Genomic DNA, 19,826 nt, shown 5'->3' with positions numbered 1-19,826 from the left:
ACAAAATGATATTATATCATTAAAGACAAAATTATATTTAGCGTCCCATTCATTGTCAAACATTATAGGCCTAAAAATTCACCTCACTATCTAGCTGACAATTCGTGAATTTCGGTCAAATACAGGCTATTTTGAAGCTGTTGATGTGCTGGAACAAGAGATTCGCATCATGGATGAACAAATCTGCAGCAACTGCGTGATGCTATCATGTTAATTTGCACCAAAATCTCTGAGGAATGTTTCCAGCACCTTCGATACCATGAAGAATTAAGGTAGTTCTGAAGGCAAAAGGGGGTCCAACCCAGTATTAGCAAAGGTGTACCTAATAAAGTGGCTGGTGAGTGTATGTCACCCAGACTGCTTAGTCAAGTTATATTTGGTCATTAAAAGTTGTTTTTCATTGCAGCAATTTTTTATGTCTCATATGCTGAACATAGAGCTATTGCAGCATTGCCACTGACTACAGCATTAACTAGAATTTTTATTTGTATAAAAATATTTTTGAACTTGACATGCTTATCACAAAAGTTTTGCACTGAAGCAATTGTGCAGAACGCCTGAGCTTCTTTGTGCCTTTACTAGCAGCTCGGAGTCAGAATGATACCTGTGGTCAGAAGTCAGATCTATTTAGGTCAGTGTAAGGTATCAAGTGTTTTTGTGTTGTTGTTGGTTGAATGCAGCGGGTGGTTTTTTGGTGAACCTATTATTGGGCACACAAGAGTGCACTTGAGTGTTAGTGTGTTGGTGTATAAGGTGTATGAGTGGGTGAAGAGATGTTTCTGCACAAAAAGCTCTTTTCAGAAAAATGATTCACAGCGCATCTTTCTTCTGTCTGTGTTTATTGCTATCGAATGGTACGTTATCATTTGAAATAACACGCCATGTTTCTTATTTGTTTATTTGTTAAGGGGCAATTCCTAACAGCAGGATATTAGTTTAAAGGCCTTTTTTGGTGTTAAATATTTGGTGCAATCTTTTTGTCCTAGTTGATCTTCCTCATAAATATTATATTTGATCTTGATCAGGGGTTTTTTATGTTTCAGGTGTGTTTAGTGATTCAGATGAAGTGAAGTCAGTGTCAGTGACTGAGGGAGATTCTGTCTCTCTAAACACTGGTGTTCAAGTACAGAGAGATGATCAGATACTGTGGATGTTTGGACCTCAAGAGACTCGTATAGCTGAAATCCATAAGCAGATCATTGATATGTATGACAGTAATGAGACATTTGGAGACAGACTTCAGATGGACAGTCAAACTGCATCTCTGACCATCAGAAACATCAGATCTGAACACACTGGACTTTATAAACTATCTATCATCAGAAGCAGAGGAACTTCATACAAGAGATTCAGTGTTACTGTCTATGGTGAGTAAATGATTCTCATGATGATTCAGACTGTGATGACACTCAAAAATAAAACTTGTCTTGATTAATCTGGATGTTCATAAGTATTTAATAACTGATAAAAGTTAAACCAAAACCCATTATCTTGGTTTATACATAATTGTTGTACTATTCTTATGCGCTTCCTGAAGAAAATACCAGTGCTTACAAGGAATCAAAACATTAATGTTGAAGTTTTAGGAACAATGTTAGAAAGCTACAAACCCACATTTAGAGAAAATAGAGATTAATATTAAAATAATGTTTAGATGAATAAAAACTGTCATGATGAAGTAATTGCAGAAAGTTATGAAGAAATTCCTTGCGAACACTATGCTGACACATTTATTGACCTGCATGTTTGAAAATCTTACTTACAATGTCTTAAGATATCATTGATTCTTCCTTAAAAAACATTTTAGTTTTTACGTTATATTTTTCTAGCTCGTCTGCCCACTCCTGACATCACCAGAAACTTTTCATCAGTTCAAAATCCTTCATCATCATCATCATCATCATCATCATCATCATCATCATCATCAGAGTCCAGATGTTCGCTGGTGTGTTCAGTGTTGAATGTGAGTGATGTGACTCTCTCCTGGTACAAAGGAATCAGTGTATTGTCCAGCATCAGTGTGTCTGATCTCAGCATCAGTCTCTCTCTACCTCTGGAGATTCAGTGTCTGGATGATTCATACAGTTGTGTCGTGTCTTATTCATTCACCAACAAGACTCAACATCTCAACACTGATCTCTGTCAGTCATTTTCCAGGTACGTCAGAATAGTTCATAGATTTTGCTGGATGTCAATGATTGTAAATACTGTAGAGAAACACAACTGTTGTGCTATTTTATCTTAATGAGCTTTAAAGATTTTGTTTAAAAGTGGGATCTCGAGTGTCTTCAAGTAGTCTAACTTATATTGACATTGTCACATTAGCAGATTTACGTTTGTTTTGTATTTAATATTTTCTTTTACCATTACATTTCTTTATTTAATGATGATGGTTTATATTGAGTTCTGCAGTGTTATATAATGTATTGATTGAGTCATTGAAAGACTATAACATTAATATAAATGACTGTTTTCTCTTCATTACAGATGTCATTCAGTCACATCTTATTCCGCTGATATCAGCTGGTTTACTGATACTGGTCATAGCTGTAGTTGTGTTGGTGAAATACTTTCACTGCAGGAACTGCAAACAAGCAACAATAGAAGGCAAGTATTACCTCTTTTATTCAATGATATGAGACTTTCTGGGTCAAAATAAAGTGTTCAAAAGACGTGCTGCAATATATGTTAAAACCGATTGATAAATAGTCAATTGTAAATGCAATTATGCAATTGTACATTCATTTACAAGTTAAACCGTTAATTTTTTAAACTACATATAAAACATATACACTTTAAGTAATTTAAACTTCAAACTGGAAACATGTTCCACTAGATGGCAGTACAACCCATTCAAAGGAAATATTGCTTTATTGACTGATCAGAGCAGGATGAGTGTGTGATACTGATGTTAAATACAAAAACTCTCCTCACACTGATCCACACGTGTTTGTGTTTGTAGATCTGACAATCACAGAGTCTGAATACACACAGATCTACTGTCTTCAGACGGGAGATCTGCCACAGGTCAGTAAACGCTTGATAATTTATTGTGGGAGTCTTTAGCTGCGTCTCAATTCAGAGGCTGCGTCCCAATTCAGAGGCTGCATCCTTCAAAAGCCTCATTCAAACGCCGATTGTCCCAATTCGAAGGCTCCTCCAAATGCGTCCTTCATTTCCCGTGAAATGAAAGGATACAAAATATGGATCCTTCGCAGCCTTAAATCCCAGAATTCACTACGTGCCAGTGACTACAGGATTTCTTTGAGAGAAATTGCAGAATTACCTTTAAACACAAGTATTGGGTTTAAACTTACTCAAATATCTAATGATATATAAAGATTAAAAAAAACTTTAAAGCTGTTCAAATGTTGACAAGATGCTATTATATGTAGTTTATACTCTATTATAAACAGAAATGGACCATGGCAAACATATTTAGACAGTTTGTGAACCCTGTTTTGTTTTAGGACTGGTGAATATAACTTTAATAAAAGTCCAGTACAAACTGGCCTTCGAAGGATGCAGCCTTTTGAATTGGGACGCAGTTATCGTCAGAGTCGGCTACTTTTATACAGTGTTTCGCCCGCATTCGCGGAAGAATGAACATAGAACAGTGAACGAAACTGCTCATCATTGGCTCATGGATATTTTGTTTAAGCACTTCTAAATCCTACTCTCGGTTACAGCCGATTCAACAGCGTTTTAGTTATAGATCAGAGTACTGATTCATTTGTCATATGAACGTTTCTTTTTGTCTTTAACATAAACCATGGCTGGATTTGGGCAGAACAGAGACAGCTGTGAACTATAAACACATGCAGTGAAGATTATTATTGTGTATCAAAGTATATTGTGTTACTGGAAAAGGTTTGCACAAATCGAGGCTCATCTGACAACATGTTTGCAATCTTCTGTTGTCTAATGCTGGTGTGTCTGTGTGAATTGTAGCCTCAGTTTCTGTTCTCAGCTGACAGGAGTGACGCCGGTGTCTTCAGCTGCTGTAGCTCTTCTGCTTTAAGTGTTGTGTGTTCAGAGATGCTCTTCTGCGAGTGCTCATTTGAGTTACTGTAACCTTTTTATCAGCTTAAACCAGTCTGGCCGTTCTCCTGACCTGTGACCTCCGGCATCAGCAAGACATTGTCAGCCACAGAACTGCCACTCACTGGACATTTCCTCTTTTTCTGACCATTCTCTGTAAACCCTAGAGATGGTTGTGATTCCTCTAGTGTGATGTTGGAATCGCTAGTGTAGCTGGAGGTTTATTACTTAAATTTCACTTTGTTTAAACTCTGTTTTCAATTCTCAATATTTGTTCACTTTTCTCCTGTAGCCTATCTGTATCCTGTTATTATTGTAAAAGTTCAAAAAAAAGTTTTTTGTTTTTTTTTTTAAGAAAAAAAAGTGAAATGATTTCTGTAAATAAATGGTCAAGTTAATGGATAACTTTAAGTATTAAATGGCTGGACTTCCTTTTTTTTTCAAACAGATTAGATTCTGAATGTTTGGCGCCCATTTTACCAGCTGCTGTCTGGTTTAGTTGCTTAACTTGTCAGACAGGACATGTTTGTTCAGCTAATACTGGGCATTTTCCACTGTATTTTACATTTTAGGCCAGCAGAAAATCTGCTCTGAATGCTTTGTGTGTTAATATCAGTGTTGCTCAAATAAACATTTAACAAAAATCTAGAAAGAATCTTTTACTTTTTGCCTACTGCTTCAGTCCAAACATGCAAGTATGTCATGTCTTAAAGGAAGACTAATGATTTGACTAACGAATAGCTCAAAATAGTCTGCTTATTTGCTAACTCATGACACTAGAGGGAGGCAGAGCAGAGCCTGTCAACTTGGACACAGCCAATCATCTTGTCACAGTTAAACTCCTCCACATTCAATTTCATTTAATTTCTTACCGTTTCAGAGAGAAATATTACTACGGTGGCCGAGAGAGCTCAACGCGCTGCAAATGAAGAAAACGCATGCAAACAGAAAAAAACTCATGCAAATAGAAAAAAACACATGCAAATAGAAAAAAACCCACCAACGAATAAGAAAACATCTTCATCAGTTTTACAACTCACGTGCGTCCCAATGCTCACAACACAACCAAATACGGAAACGCGCTGCAAAAGTTCACAACACAACCAAATACAGAAACGCGCTGCAAATTTGCATGTGTTTTTTTCTGTTTGCATGCGTTTTTTTCTGTTTGCATGTGTTTTCTTCATTTGCAGCGCGTTGAGCTCTCTCGGCCACCGTATATAACAGCATGTTGATCTGCCAGTATTAATCACTCAAACCCCTTTAACTAAACCTCTACCATCGGTCTCGCACATCCACCATGTTTGTAGTTTTCTAACACTTTTTATTCCATGTTTTTAGTTCTAATCGAATCCTCGTCCAACACTCAATGGGTTATGGACAATATTAGCCGTTAGGGTGCGCACAGATCTGCACTTCAGATTCAACTGGAAAAAATAGACCATCCATCTGTCATTGGAATACACATTTCAACATACTACGATTTGGGATGCACTAAATCTAATTTTGAATATCACTGGCTGGTCCAGCCTGAAATATAAGCATATATTTTAATGCTAAGTATAAGTTTAATTCTGTTTGAACATTAAAAAAAAAACATTATTTACGGGGCAGTTCAGTTCAGACTTTGTTCCTGATATGTTATGTGAAAATGAGATCTCAGGATTTCCCTATTCAAATAGATAGGGCTTGGTCGTGAATGCCTGAAATAGCTACTTAGAGGCGTTGGAAAAATGGCCAATGAGTGACCTAACTTTCCCCGCAAGGGATTTTGCTTCTGATGTGGATTTCTGACACGGTTAAAATTATATTTATACATTCAAATTGTGGTCTTTGTCTCTTAATGTTCTTTGATGCAGTCTTATTTTAGGCTCGCCAATGCAGACAAGTTTGTGTATGTTGAAGAATTCATTGAAGGTAGCAGTGGAGCACAGTCCTTTAGCAGCGATGTTAATGTGTCGGCCTTTAAAGAACCTTAACCCAAAGATCTGTCTGTGGGAGCTTTGAACAACAGATACAGCATTGTTAGGACCTTCCACTGGAAATCCTGCAATACACAAGTTAATTATTGAGTATTGCCGTAAATTCCTGAGTATTGTTCCATTGTTTGGTTCACACCCATCATGTTTCTGTTTTGTCTTGATGCTTTTGCATTGAATCAATTGTGCAGAATGCCTCTTTTTTAAATGTAGAATGAACAAGAGCTTCTTTGTGCCTTTACTAGCAGCTCGGAGTCAGAATGATACCTGTGGTCAGAAGTCAGATCTATTTAGGTCAGTGTAAGGTATCAAGTGTTTTTGTGTTGTTGTTGGTTGAATGCAGCGGGTGGTTTTTTGGTGAACCTATTATTGGGCTCACAAGAGTGCACTTGAGTGTTAGTGTGTATAAGGTGTATGAGTGGGTGAAGAGATGCTCTTGTGAAACTCCCTTACCAGGCCTCAGCGCTTCACTGGAAACTAATGTTGTCAGAACGTTGTGGGAACTAGAATGCATACTTTGATACAGGTTTATACAAAATGAGTTTAAAAATAGATTCGTTTTTAGTGACATTTATATGGAACATTTCTTAGCTTGTGTTGATGACGCAAAACCTGCCAAAATAAATACGGCTCAGAACATCATCTTTATTAAAGTGAATTCACAGTCAAGCTTTTATTTCAGAACAAAAGGAATGAATGTCCCAGTTGAATGATTGCATTTTCTGATCCTTTATGTTTGTGAACCAGTTGTGAACTGAGATACAAAGATGAAAACAGGTTTCAGGTTTTAGACATTTAATATAGTTCTCACAGTAAGGGCCAATAAATAAGCACAAAGCTGCTCAAGGCGTGTTTCGATAGACAAATATGGAAACATGATACAGCTTTACCGTCATCTTTCTAGCCGTTGCTGGTTTTGAATACACCCATTTTATCAGCATGGTCATGTGACCCAAAACTGGTGAAGGTTTAAATGTTGAATGTAGCTTGTCATACATTTTTGAAGCTTGGGGGAAAAAAAGTATTGTTTCAAATCAGTTCAAATTAAATAGCAGAAAACTTTGAACAGTTTGTGAAACCTTTTGACCTGATGGTGGTGCTAGTTTGAGTTTGAGAGCCACTGTGAGACTCGCATTGCAGATTACAAACAGAAAACCTTTCTTTGCTTGGCCACTAATTGCATTTCCTCATATAAATATGTAAATGATTGAAATAAAAGTAATAAGCAGCATTATAATTCTACAATAGTTTAGTTTAGTTTAGTTTCATAGTTGATTTATGTCGCTGTTAGGTTAAAACAGATGTCTTAAGGCCAATTCACATTGCACCGCCAGATGCCGACCAACAGCAATTCAATGGGTTTGTCAGTTTAGTGTGTTATACCCTTGTTGTGTCTGTTGGCATTGATTGGCGCTTGTTTTTGCAGATTTAACATGTTCAACCGTGAGAAAGTTGACACAGATGTTGTGTCTTAGCTGTGAAGGAAATGGTGGCCTACCAGAACCCAAAGTGTCAAAAGAAAAAACCCTCTAGATGTAAACTGATAAGAACAAGGCTGTTACAGTTTCTCGGTGGTCTAGGGGTCGTACATTGGCACTGTTTTACTTGTTACTCTGTTACTACCATTTTTTTTCTATTTATGCAGTATATACTATTTCCTCTGTGAACATAATGTAAATTTCTGTATCCATACCTGGAAGCATTGTGATGTTACCTGATGTAAACTCTGTGGTCATTCAGACTCTGTTGGTTAGAGATTTACGTTGGCGCTTGTTATTGCCAATTGAATATTGTGAATGTGTTTGTGTGTTGGAATGTCTGAGGAGTACTTTAATCTAGTGACTGTCGGCGTCTGTGCAGTGTAAATTGGCCTATATTCAGCAACATGATTATGTTAATAGCCTAATGTGTGCACAGGCAAAGCAATCTTTATCCATCAGTACCATATCCTGGCCACTATTTGCAAGCAGCATCAAGTTTCGCCCACTAGTGTCTGCTGTGCCTCATCCTCTTCCTTACTATTTGCATATCACATGGGTTCTTTAGAATAATGATATTGAATACACTACTTATAATCCAATATAATATTAGACAACTTTTATGTGTGCATGCTTCATATAAATGTGTTTAAAATGTCACGGGGAGAGCTTCCCAGATAAACCCCGGCTCCTCCCAAGATTTACTCCTTATCTACAGCAAACATATTAACATTCCACTGGCACCAACATTTTGAAAACACTGTTCTTGAAAACGTTGGACCAATGTGTAGCCTAATATCCATAGAGCTATAAAAAAATAAATTGAATTTAGGGGCCCTTTTACAAATTATTCAACTTAGCAATAAGAAAGTTTAAGATGCAAAATAAACAGATGATCAGAATATTGGATTAAAACATAAATACTTATGAACTACATAACCCTACACTGATCTGCCGTTTCATTTGACAGATATTAATATCCGCCCCCAGAGAGAGAGAGAGAGAGAGAGAGAGAGAGAGATGGTGTGTGCATGTAAATGTAGCGTAAACTCCTAGATCCTGTTTCTGAACGGACTTCTAACATGGAACTGTATCAGCTGATTATTTCTTGCTTGTAAATGTTTTAAATTATTACTATGGATATATATTTTTGTTATTGAAAATGTGTAACCTGAGAATGGAAATAGTTTTTCTAAGTGGAGCTCCAGCTCGCTGAATGTTTTTTTTTTTCTCACGCACGTTTTTCGCGTCATGTTTGCCTGTATGTCGTCGAGTGTTTATTGAGAAGTTCAGAAAAATGATTCACAGCGCATCTTTCTTCTGTCTGTGTTTATTGCTATCGAATGGTACGTTATAAACATCCTTTGAAATAACAAGAAAAAAAAGAAAAAAAAGAAAGAAAAAAACCCCCCACTGCGAATTAAAACTACTGTCATGTTTCTTATTTGTTCAGGGACAATTCCTAACACAAGGCTATTAGTTTAAAGTCCTTTTTTATGGTGTTAAATATTTTTGTCCTAGGTGATCTTCATAAATACTATTTGATGTTGATCAGGTTTGTTTATATATATATAATATATATATATAAAAATTTTTTTTTTTCTCAGGTGTGTTTGGTGATCCAGATGAAGTGAAGTCAGTGTCAGTGACTGAGGGAGATTCTGTCACTCTAAACACTGATGTTCAAGTACAGAGAGATGATCATATACTGTGGATGTTTGGACCTCAAAACACTAAAATAGCTGAAATCATTAAAAAGGACCAAATAAACTTTGTATTTGTCAGTAATGATGGAAGATTCAAAGACAAACTCCAGATGGACAATCAAACTGGATCTCTGACCATCAGAAACATCAGAACTGAACACACTGGATTTTATAATCTACAGATCATCAGAAGCAGCGGAACTTTCAAAAGATTCAATGTTACTGTTGGTGAGTAAATGGTCCGTGTGTGATGACACTCAAAAATAAAACTTCTCTTGATTAATCTGGATGTTCATAAGTATTTAATAATTGACAAAAGTGAAACTTAAAACCATTTTCTACACTTGGTTTATACATCAATTGCTGTACTATTCTTTTGCACTTCCTGAAGGAAATACCAGTGCTTTTACAAGGAGGTGAAACAATAGTGTTGAAGTTTTAGGAACAATGTTACAATAGCTGCAAAGCCAAATTTAGAGAGAATAGAGATTAATATTAAAATAAAGTTTAGATTAATTAACTGATATAAGAATGAAAACCAATCACAATACAGTAAGCAATTCAATATGCAAATACAACATAATTTAACGCTGTCCGTTACATTTTGAAAGCACCAGTAGAAGTCAAAGGGAGATTTTATTCCTTTCATCTAATCCTAATCATAATCTTCATTTTTGAAAACATGAAATTGAAAAATAGCAGAAAGAGAGCACAACAAAGGCAGAGTCTGTTGAGCGGTTCATGCTGCAAACAGACAAAGAAATCATTATATCTTTTAAATACTAATTATGTTGTACTTATTAAGATGTAAACGATTTTTATATTTTCCAGCTTGTCTGCCCTTTCCTGTCATCACCAGTAACTCTTCGAACTGTTCAACATCATTATCATCATCATCATCAGAGTCCAGATGTCCACTGGTGTGTTCAGTGTTGAATGTGAGTGATGTGACTCTCTCCTGGTACAAAGGAATCAGTGTATTGTCCAGCATCAGTGTGTGTGATCTCAGCATCAGTCTCTCTCTACCTCTGGAGATTCAGTGTCTGGATGATTCATACAGCTGTGTCGTGTCTTATTCATTCACCAACAAGACTCAACATCTCAACAACACTGATCTCTGTCAGCCATGTCCAGGTATCACAATATATCCTATCCTCTAAATGTGTTAGATTAATCAAAATTGTGTGTTTTATAGCTTTTATTTAATGTCCATGAGCTTTTTGGTCATCTATATGCTAAATATAGATATAAATATAGAAAATATTTTCTCTTAAATATGGACAGTTCATTGATGTTATCATATACAAATGTTTGTCCAATAAAGAGCTCTGTTGAATGTTCCTCCACCTACATCTTAAATAACTTCTTCCAGCCGAACATGGTGTGATATTTGTAATAAACTGAAGGCTATTGGCGTTTTAAAAAAATGACATGTCTTCGATTTGTCCCACCCAAACATCCTGTTTCAAGGAAATACATTAACAGTAAAACCAACGGTGTTCATCAAATCATTTTTAATAGTTGTAAATATAAGTTATGAACTTTATCAAGTAAAGACCAGATAGATAGTTGGACTCTTTATCATATAGATGTCAAAATATTCAAGTACTTTACTTAAACGCCTGCTTAATTGAAACCTAACATGTTAAATCACATTTAGATCCATCACTATAATGGTTTATTTAAGATTTAGCTGCATTATATTCAGATTACACTAATGACTGTTTTCTCTGTTCATTACAGCACCGGCCCGGCGTTCAAGTTTCATGATGGTAATAGCTGTTACTCTAGCGCTGCTGGCAGCAATAGCTGTAGTTGGAGGTTTGATGTGCCACAGAAGACGTAAACAACCAGGAAAAAAAGGCAAGTATTACCATTGAAATGACCATTTCAAGTTAATTAAATGTATTTTAGTTTATTAAATGTCTGATTTTTATTAAAACAGTTAAGGGTCATGATGAAGAGTTGGATTACGCTGTTCCAACATTCTCTACACTTCAGAGTATGGTAAGATACTGTATATTTTATTACTGTATGAACTGTGCTGGTTTTCAATATGTAAACTCCCTCAGCTACTTTAAATTCCTGTAGTCAAGGTGTGTTTGACTGAGCATCTTATTGATATAATGATGCCAAAGGTTTTTATTACTCGTTTGTGGAAATTAGAGCTGTTTGTTACCGTCACTTGTATACTTCAGTACGGCTTGTGTTTTTGAACCTTGGTCTGATTTGTGATTGTGGTTCTGTTTTCTTGCAGGACATCATTGCAGCAGATCACACAGTGTACTCACCTATTGTGACATGAATATCCATCAGATTGTTTTTTATTGTTATACTGCAGCAATGCCATGAATTCTGGCAATTCACCCAATCTGATCATTTTTACATCATTAATGTTTTTACTCCGTTTTATTACATTTCATTTAGGAGCAGCTAAAGTTAAAGTCTGAAGTCAGATTAGAGGTCATTTTTGTCAAGGTGTCTTTTCGTTTATTTCCACTTTTCAGAGTATCAGTTCAGTATTTCCATAAAGAATTTATCAGTATTAAAAGGAACGGTTTATGAAGGTGGCATTCAGCTTGATATTTTATATATTATGCAGCTTATATTGTATCTAAGTTTTTATATACTTTGTGTCACTTATTATGTATATGCCTATATTTTATTTTTATATTTGTGTGTGTTTTACTGTATCTATTTTTGCATACATTTTTTTACATATTTTATTTTATTATTCTTTAATTTGGTAATTTAGTTCTGCGTTAGTATGGTATTTGTTTATTTTGCCTTTTTTCACCCCTGCAGTTGTGCTTTCACTGGTGTTTAAAAATGTTTAAAATTGAGGAAGGTTTCCTTAGTGTTCTAGTTTACATTGCATCTCCACCCTCATCCTATTTCTAAAAAGCACTTAAAAGGATCATCCTATATATTTTCAATGGGGATTATTACAGTATCTTTTGCTCAGATTATCTTTAACTTGAACTGTGGCCTTCAGGACTGATCAGCACTCGTCTTTTTTGTTGGCCGCATTCTTCATCAAGGATGTCTCACCCGTAAAATTGACCCGTTAACATTTCTTGTGAAGCATAAATTGTAATTTCTTGATGACTTTGAAATGTAATGTTTTTTTTTTTTTTACTGACTCTGTGGATGACAATTGCGACCCCTGGAGGACGCAGCCTTCTTAATGAGATATGACATTTATGTGCCCTCCTTTACTCTACGATCAATGAATTAGCAGAACCTGGTGGATTCATCAAAACAAGGTGCAAAGTTGCTTTCCAGACCCTTTGTCCTCTCTGTTCCTCAGTGTTGGAAGGAGTTTCCAGCCTCCATCGATTATTAGACCATCACAACGTTTAAGAAACAGCTGAAAGTAGCTTTTCCACGAACACAAACCACAAAGGCAAACCCAATAATATCCTGTCCCTTCCAGTTTCTGCTCTTCTAAAGCCTACTTTTCAAACCTGCCATGGCAGAACTGTGGACATGGTTGTATGCAAATGTGAATAAAGTCCTCTTCTCTTACCCTGCTGATAGCTGAAGTGATGTAAAGGAAGTTAATGCTGCCCCCTACAGCACAAACAGTGAATGTACAGTGAATCTAAGAAGGTTTTGCTAATGTTCATATTAAGTTATAAAAACGACATTTATGAAAACCACTTCCGGTTAACCAGAAGAGGAAGACAGAAGAGCTCAGCTAAAATAATTTGACTGCCATCTTTTGCATATCCAAATAGTCATGTGACAGACGAAGACACATTTGCATGTACGTTGCACAGCAAGAGTAGTGAGTGGAAAACAAGCTAAAGCTCACTGAAACACTGATCTAAGATTTTGAACCACAAATGCCAATGTATGTGCACAATAGTTCATTTGCTATGTTTTGATGTGTTGAAGGCTGATCATTTTACTTTAAAATGCATTAATAAAAAAATATATATCACAAATAAACATTTCTAGAACCTTAAAGTGATCTATCATGTGCTTCATGTGTACATTTCAGGGGTTTCCACTGTGATCATTTTATGGATATTTTGTAACCTTTTTGTTATGTTCTTTAAAGTTGAGTCAGGAATACCAGGGTTCCACTGAACCTTTTTTTCTAAGAGCGTATAGTGTTTGATCTACAAGCACTGACTCGTGTGACAACTCATATTGCGCAGGTGCACTTCTACGCTTTTGTTTTCTTTTGGGAATGTCTTGGCATAAAAGATGACAGAAGTTATGACACTTGAAATAAATGTAGTACAAGTTTCTCCAGTTAGTTTACTGGTTTATTTTTAGGATGAGAACAAACAGCAGAGCAACTGATGGGAACACATTAACTCTTCATCTGTTCAAACTACTGAAGAATATGAATACTTTTCTATCTTTGTTCTGTGTTTATCTGTGTATAGATGGTGAGTGATGCATTTTTTTAAACTCTACTCTAAAATTAAGCCTGATCTTCTAGTCTCCAGTCACCATCAACTTCAACTTAACAGCTTTGTTTAACGGCTTAACGTCTTCTGTACATATGTCAGTGGTCTTATTCTGCCTCTGGCTGCAAGTATGGCAGCTATGACCATATAATAAAAAGTTACTATTGATGCTATTTCTTCATTCTTATATCAATCTAACCCTGCATTTCTTTATCCATACAATGATGTTGTCATAAGTATGACTAACAGTTACAGATTTTAAAATTATTTACAAATTTTTGGGGTACAAAAAAAATCTTAAAATCAATGTAACTTTGTCAAAATTATGTTTTAATAATATAAGATGAGGAATTAAAAAAAAAAAAATGGTTTCATAAACTGCTTTCTAAGCTCAAGTAAAAAAAACAACAACACCAGTGGCTCTCATTCACTCACTAGTAATTGCACAGGAGAACTTCTCATGAAATAAAATCTGCCTAATTCACCAAATGTGCATTCACACACATGAATTTGTTCTTCAACTCGTTCTAAAGTTAATGAATTTGGAGCATTCTAAATGAGTGGCCACGTTCCTGAGGTTGGGAATTTGCATAAAACCAATTTGCCCAAACCAATACCATTTTTATTTTAAAATCTTTCTTTGAATATGGCAACATGATACCTCGTTCTACAGTATTTCTATGATTAAATCACTGACAGAGACTGGTGTCTGGAATGTGTCATAGCAACAAGGTCAACCCCACCCTTACTCTTAGCTTAAGGCTTCTCTCTATTCCTTAGTAAAAGTTAGTCTCAGCAGCTTTGTGAATAGGTTTTAAGACGAAACTTACCTTAAAACTTTTACTGCTTTTAGGAGAACTCTTAGTATAAGATCAAATGTTTTGTGAATATGGCCCCAGATTACATAACTCTCTTGTAATTAATCCCCAGCACTGGTCTTAATCATAGACAAGCACGTTATGACAGCACACGTGTCGTGTCTTGTTCGTTGTGGCTATCGGCCTCCCAAAGAGAAGCATGCAGAGATGTCTCGCTTTACAAACATATACTGTAACGCTAGCCAGAGGATGAAGGGGGGAAAGGAATGTTGCATTAAACATTTTTAACATTTTTAACATGTTAAACAAAAAATCGAACATAAATTACAAGGAATGCTGTGTGTTATACTAAATTGAAATTTGGCCTGTTGAATAATAAGTAGATTATCACTAATCACTTAAAATGTACTTTGCAAGACAGTGGCTAAGATTTATTGTCAGGTGTATTAATATCTTTCATTAATTAACTAACTTTTTCCAGATGTGAACGATTATGCGAGGTATGAATTGACGACAAGAGTGACTGAGAGAGATTTCATCATTCTTCACAATGATATTAGTGAAACACAGCAATATGATCACGTGTTGTGGATGTTCGGATCTCCAAACATTCACACCCCTGAAGTCTATGAAAGGATCATCTCGACCTCTGACAGTTACGAGAGGTTTAAAAACACTCAGAGCAGATCACACATTATCTGGAGCTTCAGCGACACTCAACCTCGACAACAAACCATGTCCAGATCGTGTAAGTAAACGTTATAGCAAACCCTTTGAAACTCTGACCTAAAAAAGCTTCAACAGGATGAAAAGAAATTACAAATTACAATGAATGTCAAGTTTAAACTGGATATTGTGTTTTACAGATTTAAGAGTTGAAAAGAACGCTTTAGTGATGGAGGGAGATTCGGTGATGTTTTGCCCTGATGCTTCTGAACTACAGAGCGATGATGTGATACGGTGGATGTCTGGAGATCATCTATGTATAGCTAATAACAATATTACATGTGATAATGAGAGAATCGGAGACTTCAGCAGATTTCAGCTGGACAGTCAGAACGGATCTCTCACCATCCAGAACATCAGCATTAAAGACACTGGATGTTATAAATTTATCATCATCAGAAATGAAATATTACAACATAAAACATTAAAGTTTTATTGTGTTAAAGTGTACGGTAAGCAGTTTTCTCCTTCATAACTTTCATCCTGGTGAAAATAAATTGTAGCATTGAAAGCATTGTAATTTAAAGGAGCTGTATGTAAGAAATCTATTTCAATTAATCATAAAATGGCCCTGATGTGTCACTAGACATTAAGAAATCATGTTCATTTCAAATACTTATATCACTGACAACAGTAGTATGGCTAAGATATTGTCATTTAAAAAATGGACTTGCAGCCCTCAACTGATGTTGATGTTGTCATTTTGTGTTTTGGCCTGACGCGCCTCCCTCCATCTATCTACCAATCACGAAGTCAGTAGTGTTTCGGGATCCGGGTTGCCAGCTTTGCTCTAACCTACCCCAACTCTAGTCGGATAAAAATGTCTAACGTTACTAAATCAAAAAGACCTCGTTATAATTCAGAAATTCGTCGTGACAAAGTCCGAAATTAAACCAGAATTTGTATTGGAGATGCTTTTGAAAGATAGAGACGGCTGAAAACGGAGAAGAATTTGAACACAGACGCCAACGTTGCTTATCTGGACAGGTAAGATTCATCTATGCTTGGCTAACTTGTACTTGATGTCAATGGACATTTCATATATTCATGACAGTCGAACAAAGTTATGCATGTTCGTGCAAAGTAACGTAACGTTAGCTCACATGGACGTATGCTAACATTAGCAATGCATTATAGGAGCCCGTTTCTCTGTCATTATGCTGAGACGCTGAGGAAAACAACATTAGCACGCCCATTATGGCAATTTGAAACGTAATTGAGACAGAAGCCTAACTTTACCTCAGAAAAAATTATTCGTCATTCGTTCTTCACGTATATCGTGGACTAAGTTACACATGCTGCAAGTTGACCTGTATTTCACATCACATATTTTAGCGTGTTATGGACGTGTGCTGCAGGGTAAGTAAAAAAATACAGCTGGCCACTTTCACTTATAGCATCAGCTAAATGAATAGCTGTATCTTTGATATTGGTTACACATAGTGACATAGGCTTGTGCTTGTACTTACATTAATGACAGATACATAACGTTACAAGTTAGACTAACAGCTACCGTTCTGTCTGTCACATACGAGCATACATCTTTACGATTATACTGTCACATACGAGCATACATCTTTACGATTATATTTAACTAATGGCAATTAGTACATTTTTTTAAATATATAATTACTTAATAATTACTATTAATTACTACTTATTAATTACTTAATATCTATAGCATAAACATAATTAACAGAAAAAAACTTACTGTGTACGTCTCGTCGTCACTTGCCATTAGAAGCTCATTGAAGCAGCCTACGTTTCTGCTGAATTCAGCTTATCTGGCAACCTCGAGTCAGGGGGTAGGGGGAGGAGATACACCGCTCTACAGTATTTTTAAAGTGATTGCAGTACCAGTTTTGGCCACAATCCTACATACGGTTCCTTTAACCTCAGGTTGTTTTTACACCTGTGTTATTTTATTTCTTACATTTTTTATTTTGAGACTTACAGTCTCAGACAACAGTCAGATATCTATTGTTAAAGTTGTTTCTTTGCTTATTCATTTTGTTTTTCAGGTTCTTTGCCTGTTCCTAACATCAGTAACTGTTCTTCATCATCATCAGTGTCCAGATGTTCACTGGTGTGTTCAGTGTTGAATGTGAGTGATGTGACTCTCTCCTGGTACAAAGGAATCAGTGTATTGTCCAGCATCAGTGTGTCTGATCTCAGCATCAGTCTCTCTCTACCTCTGGAGGTGGAATATCAGGATAAAAACACTTACAGCTGTGTGATCTACAATCCCATCAGAAACCAGACCACACATCTGGATATCAGTGAACACTGTCATACATGTGAAGGTACATCAGCTGTAATGTTACAGCCTTCTGACCTGTATTGATACATGAATAGTTCCTCTTCCAGATGAGGTATTGTGTGTAGACTGAAAACAGACAGACAAAAAGTGCTGTTTTCCATTTGTTTCTTACAGAAAAGCACCACCATTTGATTATTACAGAAAAGCGCAACTACTATTTTATACTTATACCACTGATAGTGTTTTCAGTGCTGCTGGCTGTAATTGCGGGAGTGATGATCTGGTGCTGCAGAAACCGTAATCAACCAGAACATGTAAGTATCATCACAACTTGCATAGAGGAAGTAGAAAATAGTCGTAGAATAAAATAGAAAATAGAAAAATTTAAATAAAAATGAATTTGGTACAGAAAAACAAAAATCAGTGTGGACCTCAAGGGAAATAAATGATAACCCTTTTATGATGCCTAATCAGAGATTAATGTAGATTGCAGATTGTGCTGCCAATACTGACATTGCTGTTATCGCTGGTTTTAGTGAGTTTTCTCTCTGTAACATGAAAAAATGTTCTCTCAGTTTTTAAAAGCAGCAGTATTTTTCCTTTCTTATTTGTAATTTTTCCCTATGATTTTTTGTTTTTTACAGGATGCTTGAGGAGTAGATCATGAAGGCTATATTCAGAGTCTACGTGCCTAATACTAACACTGAGACTGCACAGAACAAAACTAATGTGTGGAGCTCAGTGTGGAGATTTGCAATTTGTGAACATAAAGCAGGATCAAGTAATGAGAGGAAATCTACATATATAACATCAGATTGATCAGAGATGCAGAGACAGATGGCATAAAATAAAGTACATTACAGTATGTGATACTGTAAACTGATTAGCATTGTAGAGACTGCCATATTACTGTAAATCACCCTTCATCTGTGTAGAGATTCAGTCATATAACACACTAGATAGATACTATTACAAACATTATGGATTCAATTTCATACGTTTTGTAATGTAAGTGTATTTTCGTATGTGGCAACATAGCCTGTATTACTGTCATTATTTAAATATGTATTTTGCATTGTTTGCTGTTGAATGAACTGATTGTTAAAAGTACTAAACTGAAAGGAGATCGTACTGTTGTGTTTAAACCAAATGTTCTCATTACATATTACAATAATCTTGTGTTTGAAACAATGATTATGTCGACTGAAAATATGTGCAACTGAATGAAAGCATTACATCAGGTTTTGAAGCTTTGTTACAAGTGTGTCAGTTTGGATTTTTGTACTAATGTACACTTTTGTACTAATGTACACAGATTTGAAAATGTACACTTTACTTGTGAAAATAGTATCAAAGAGAATAAAATAAAATAAAAACTGTAATGATATTAGATGGGAGCAAAAAAAAAAAATACAGTGGGTACGGAAAGTATTCATACCCCCGGTAAATATGATCTAAAAAACCCTGTAAAAAATAAATCTTTCATTCAAAAAATTTGATCTTTCGTTCAAAAAATTGGCAAAAATCGAACCTTTCATTGAAGTAAAAGAATTCAAATTGGATTGGGGGGAATTATATATATATATAATTTCACATTATGAAAAAAATGTTTTTCTCCAAAACACATTGCCAACAATTCTTCATACCCTTTTAGTTAATACCTTTTTGCAATCTCCTTTTGCCAAGATAACAGCTCTGAGTCTTCTCCTATAATGCCTGATGAGTTTGGAGAACAACTGACAAGAGATCAGCGATCATTCCTTCATACAGAATCTCTCCAGATCCTTCAGATTCACAGATCCATGTTGGTGCTTCTTCTCTTCAGTTCACTCCACTCATCAGGTCAGGGAACTGAGACGCTCATGGCAGATGCTTTTTGTGCTCCGAAACACATTTTTGTGTTGATTTTGATGTTTGTTTTGGATCGTTGTCCTGATGGAAGATCCAACCACGGCCCATTATAAGATTTCTAGCAGAAGGCGTCAGGTATTTTTTTCGCTTGTTAAATTTGATTCTATTTTTATCATCTGTCATGCCACTGTCATTCTGTCTGTACTGTGGAAGCTTATGTCACCTAGACAGATTCCTTGTGTAAACATACTTGCCAATAAAGAATACTGATTCTGATTATACAGTAATATTAGACCATGGTTAGCTGCTTATTTAAACTGGGAACTGACCCTGTATTAATTTCTTATTTGAAATGCTTCTGTTATCGTTAGTGAATTGCAATTTAGGTTTGGTGAAAAGAAAAAAGTGTTTATGAATGAGTGAGTTGTATAATTGTGGTGAGTTCAATTCAGTGACACTAGAGGGAGCCAAAGACGAGCTCAACAACATTTGAAATCCCCAGCTAAAGACGTGGAGCATCAATATCAAGTGTGGGATCCTGAC

General features: G+C 35.8%; 2 protein-coding genes across 2 annotated transcripts; both read left to right on the top strand.

The window, feature by feature from the left end:
• Positions 1 to 805: 805 nt before the first annotated feature.
• On the top strand, positions 806 to 6,020 carry LOC311085882 (uncharacterized protein; the record flags this gene model as incomplete). Its single annotated transcript, XM_084118502.1, has 7 exons — positions 806 to 854; positions 1,044 to 1,367; positions 1,830 to 2,141; positions 2,488 to 2,607; positions 2,963 to 3,027; positions 3,952 to 4,070; positions 5,912 to 6,020. 7 exons carry the CDS (start codon positions 806 to 808, stop codon positions 6,018 to 6,020), a joined length of 1,098 nt encoding a protein of 365 aa, XP_083974628.1.
• Positions 6,021 to 8,497: 2,477 nt separating this feature from the next.
• Positions 8,498 to 19,568, top strand: LOC311085651 (uncharacterized protein). The gene is made up of 11 exons (XM_084118213.1): positions 8,498 to 8,844; positions 9,106 to 9,432; positions 10,036 to 10,338; positions 10,948 to 11,067; positions 11,150 to 11,211; positions 11,462 to 13,607; positions 14,928 to 15,194; positions 15,313 to 15,624; positions 17,194 to 17,475; positions 17,607 to 17,746; positions 18,077 to 19,568. The coding sequence occupies exons 6-11, from the start codon at positions 13,493 to 13,495 to the stop codon at positions 18,083 to 18,085; spliced, it is 1,125 nt and encodes a 374-aa protein (XP_083974339.1). The 5' UTR covers positions 8,498 to 8,844; positions 9,106 to 9,432; positions 10,036 to 10,338; positions 10,948 to 11,067; positions 11,150 to 11,211; positions 11,462 to 13,492; the 3' UTR covers positions 18,086 to 19,568.
• Positions 19,569 to 19,826: the final 258 nt, after the last annotated feature.

Source organism: Abramis brama, assembly GCF_963993115.1.
Source record: "Abramis brama genome assembly, chromosome: 6".
Classification (NCBI taxonomy): domain Eukaryota; kingdom Metazoa; phylum Chordata; class Actinopteri; order Cypriniformes; family Leuciscidae; genus Abramis; species Abramis brama.
The sequence above is the reverse complement of the archived record's forward strand: the minus strand, read 5'-3'. Positions and strand labels throughout refer to the sequence as shown.

Coding starts and splice junctions, on each gene's coding strand:
- LOC311085651 (XM_084118213.1), top strand. CDS start 13,493: ATGAGAACAAACAGCAGAGCAACTGATGGGAACACATTAACTCTTCAT. Junction 13,608..14,927: donor TGTTTATCTGTGTATAGATG/GTGAGTGATGCA, acceptor AACTTTTTCCAG/ATGTGAACGATTATGCGAGG. Junction 15,195..15,312: donor ACAAACCATGTCCAGATCGT/GTAAGTAAACGT, acceptor TGTGTTTTACAG/ATTTAAGAGTTGAAAAGAAC.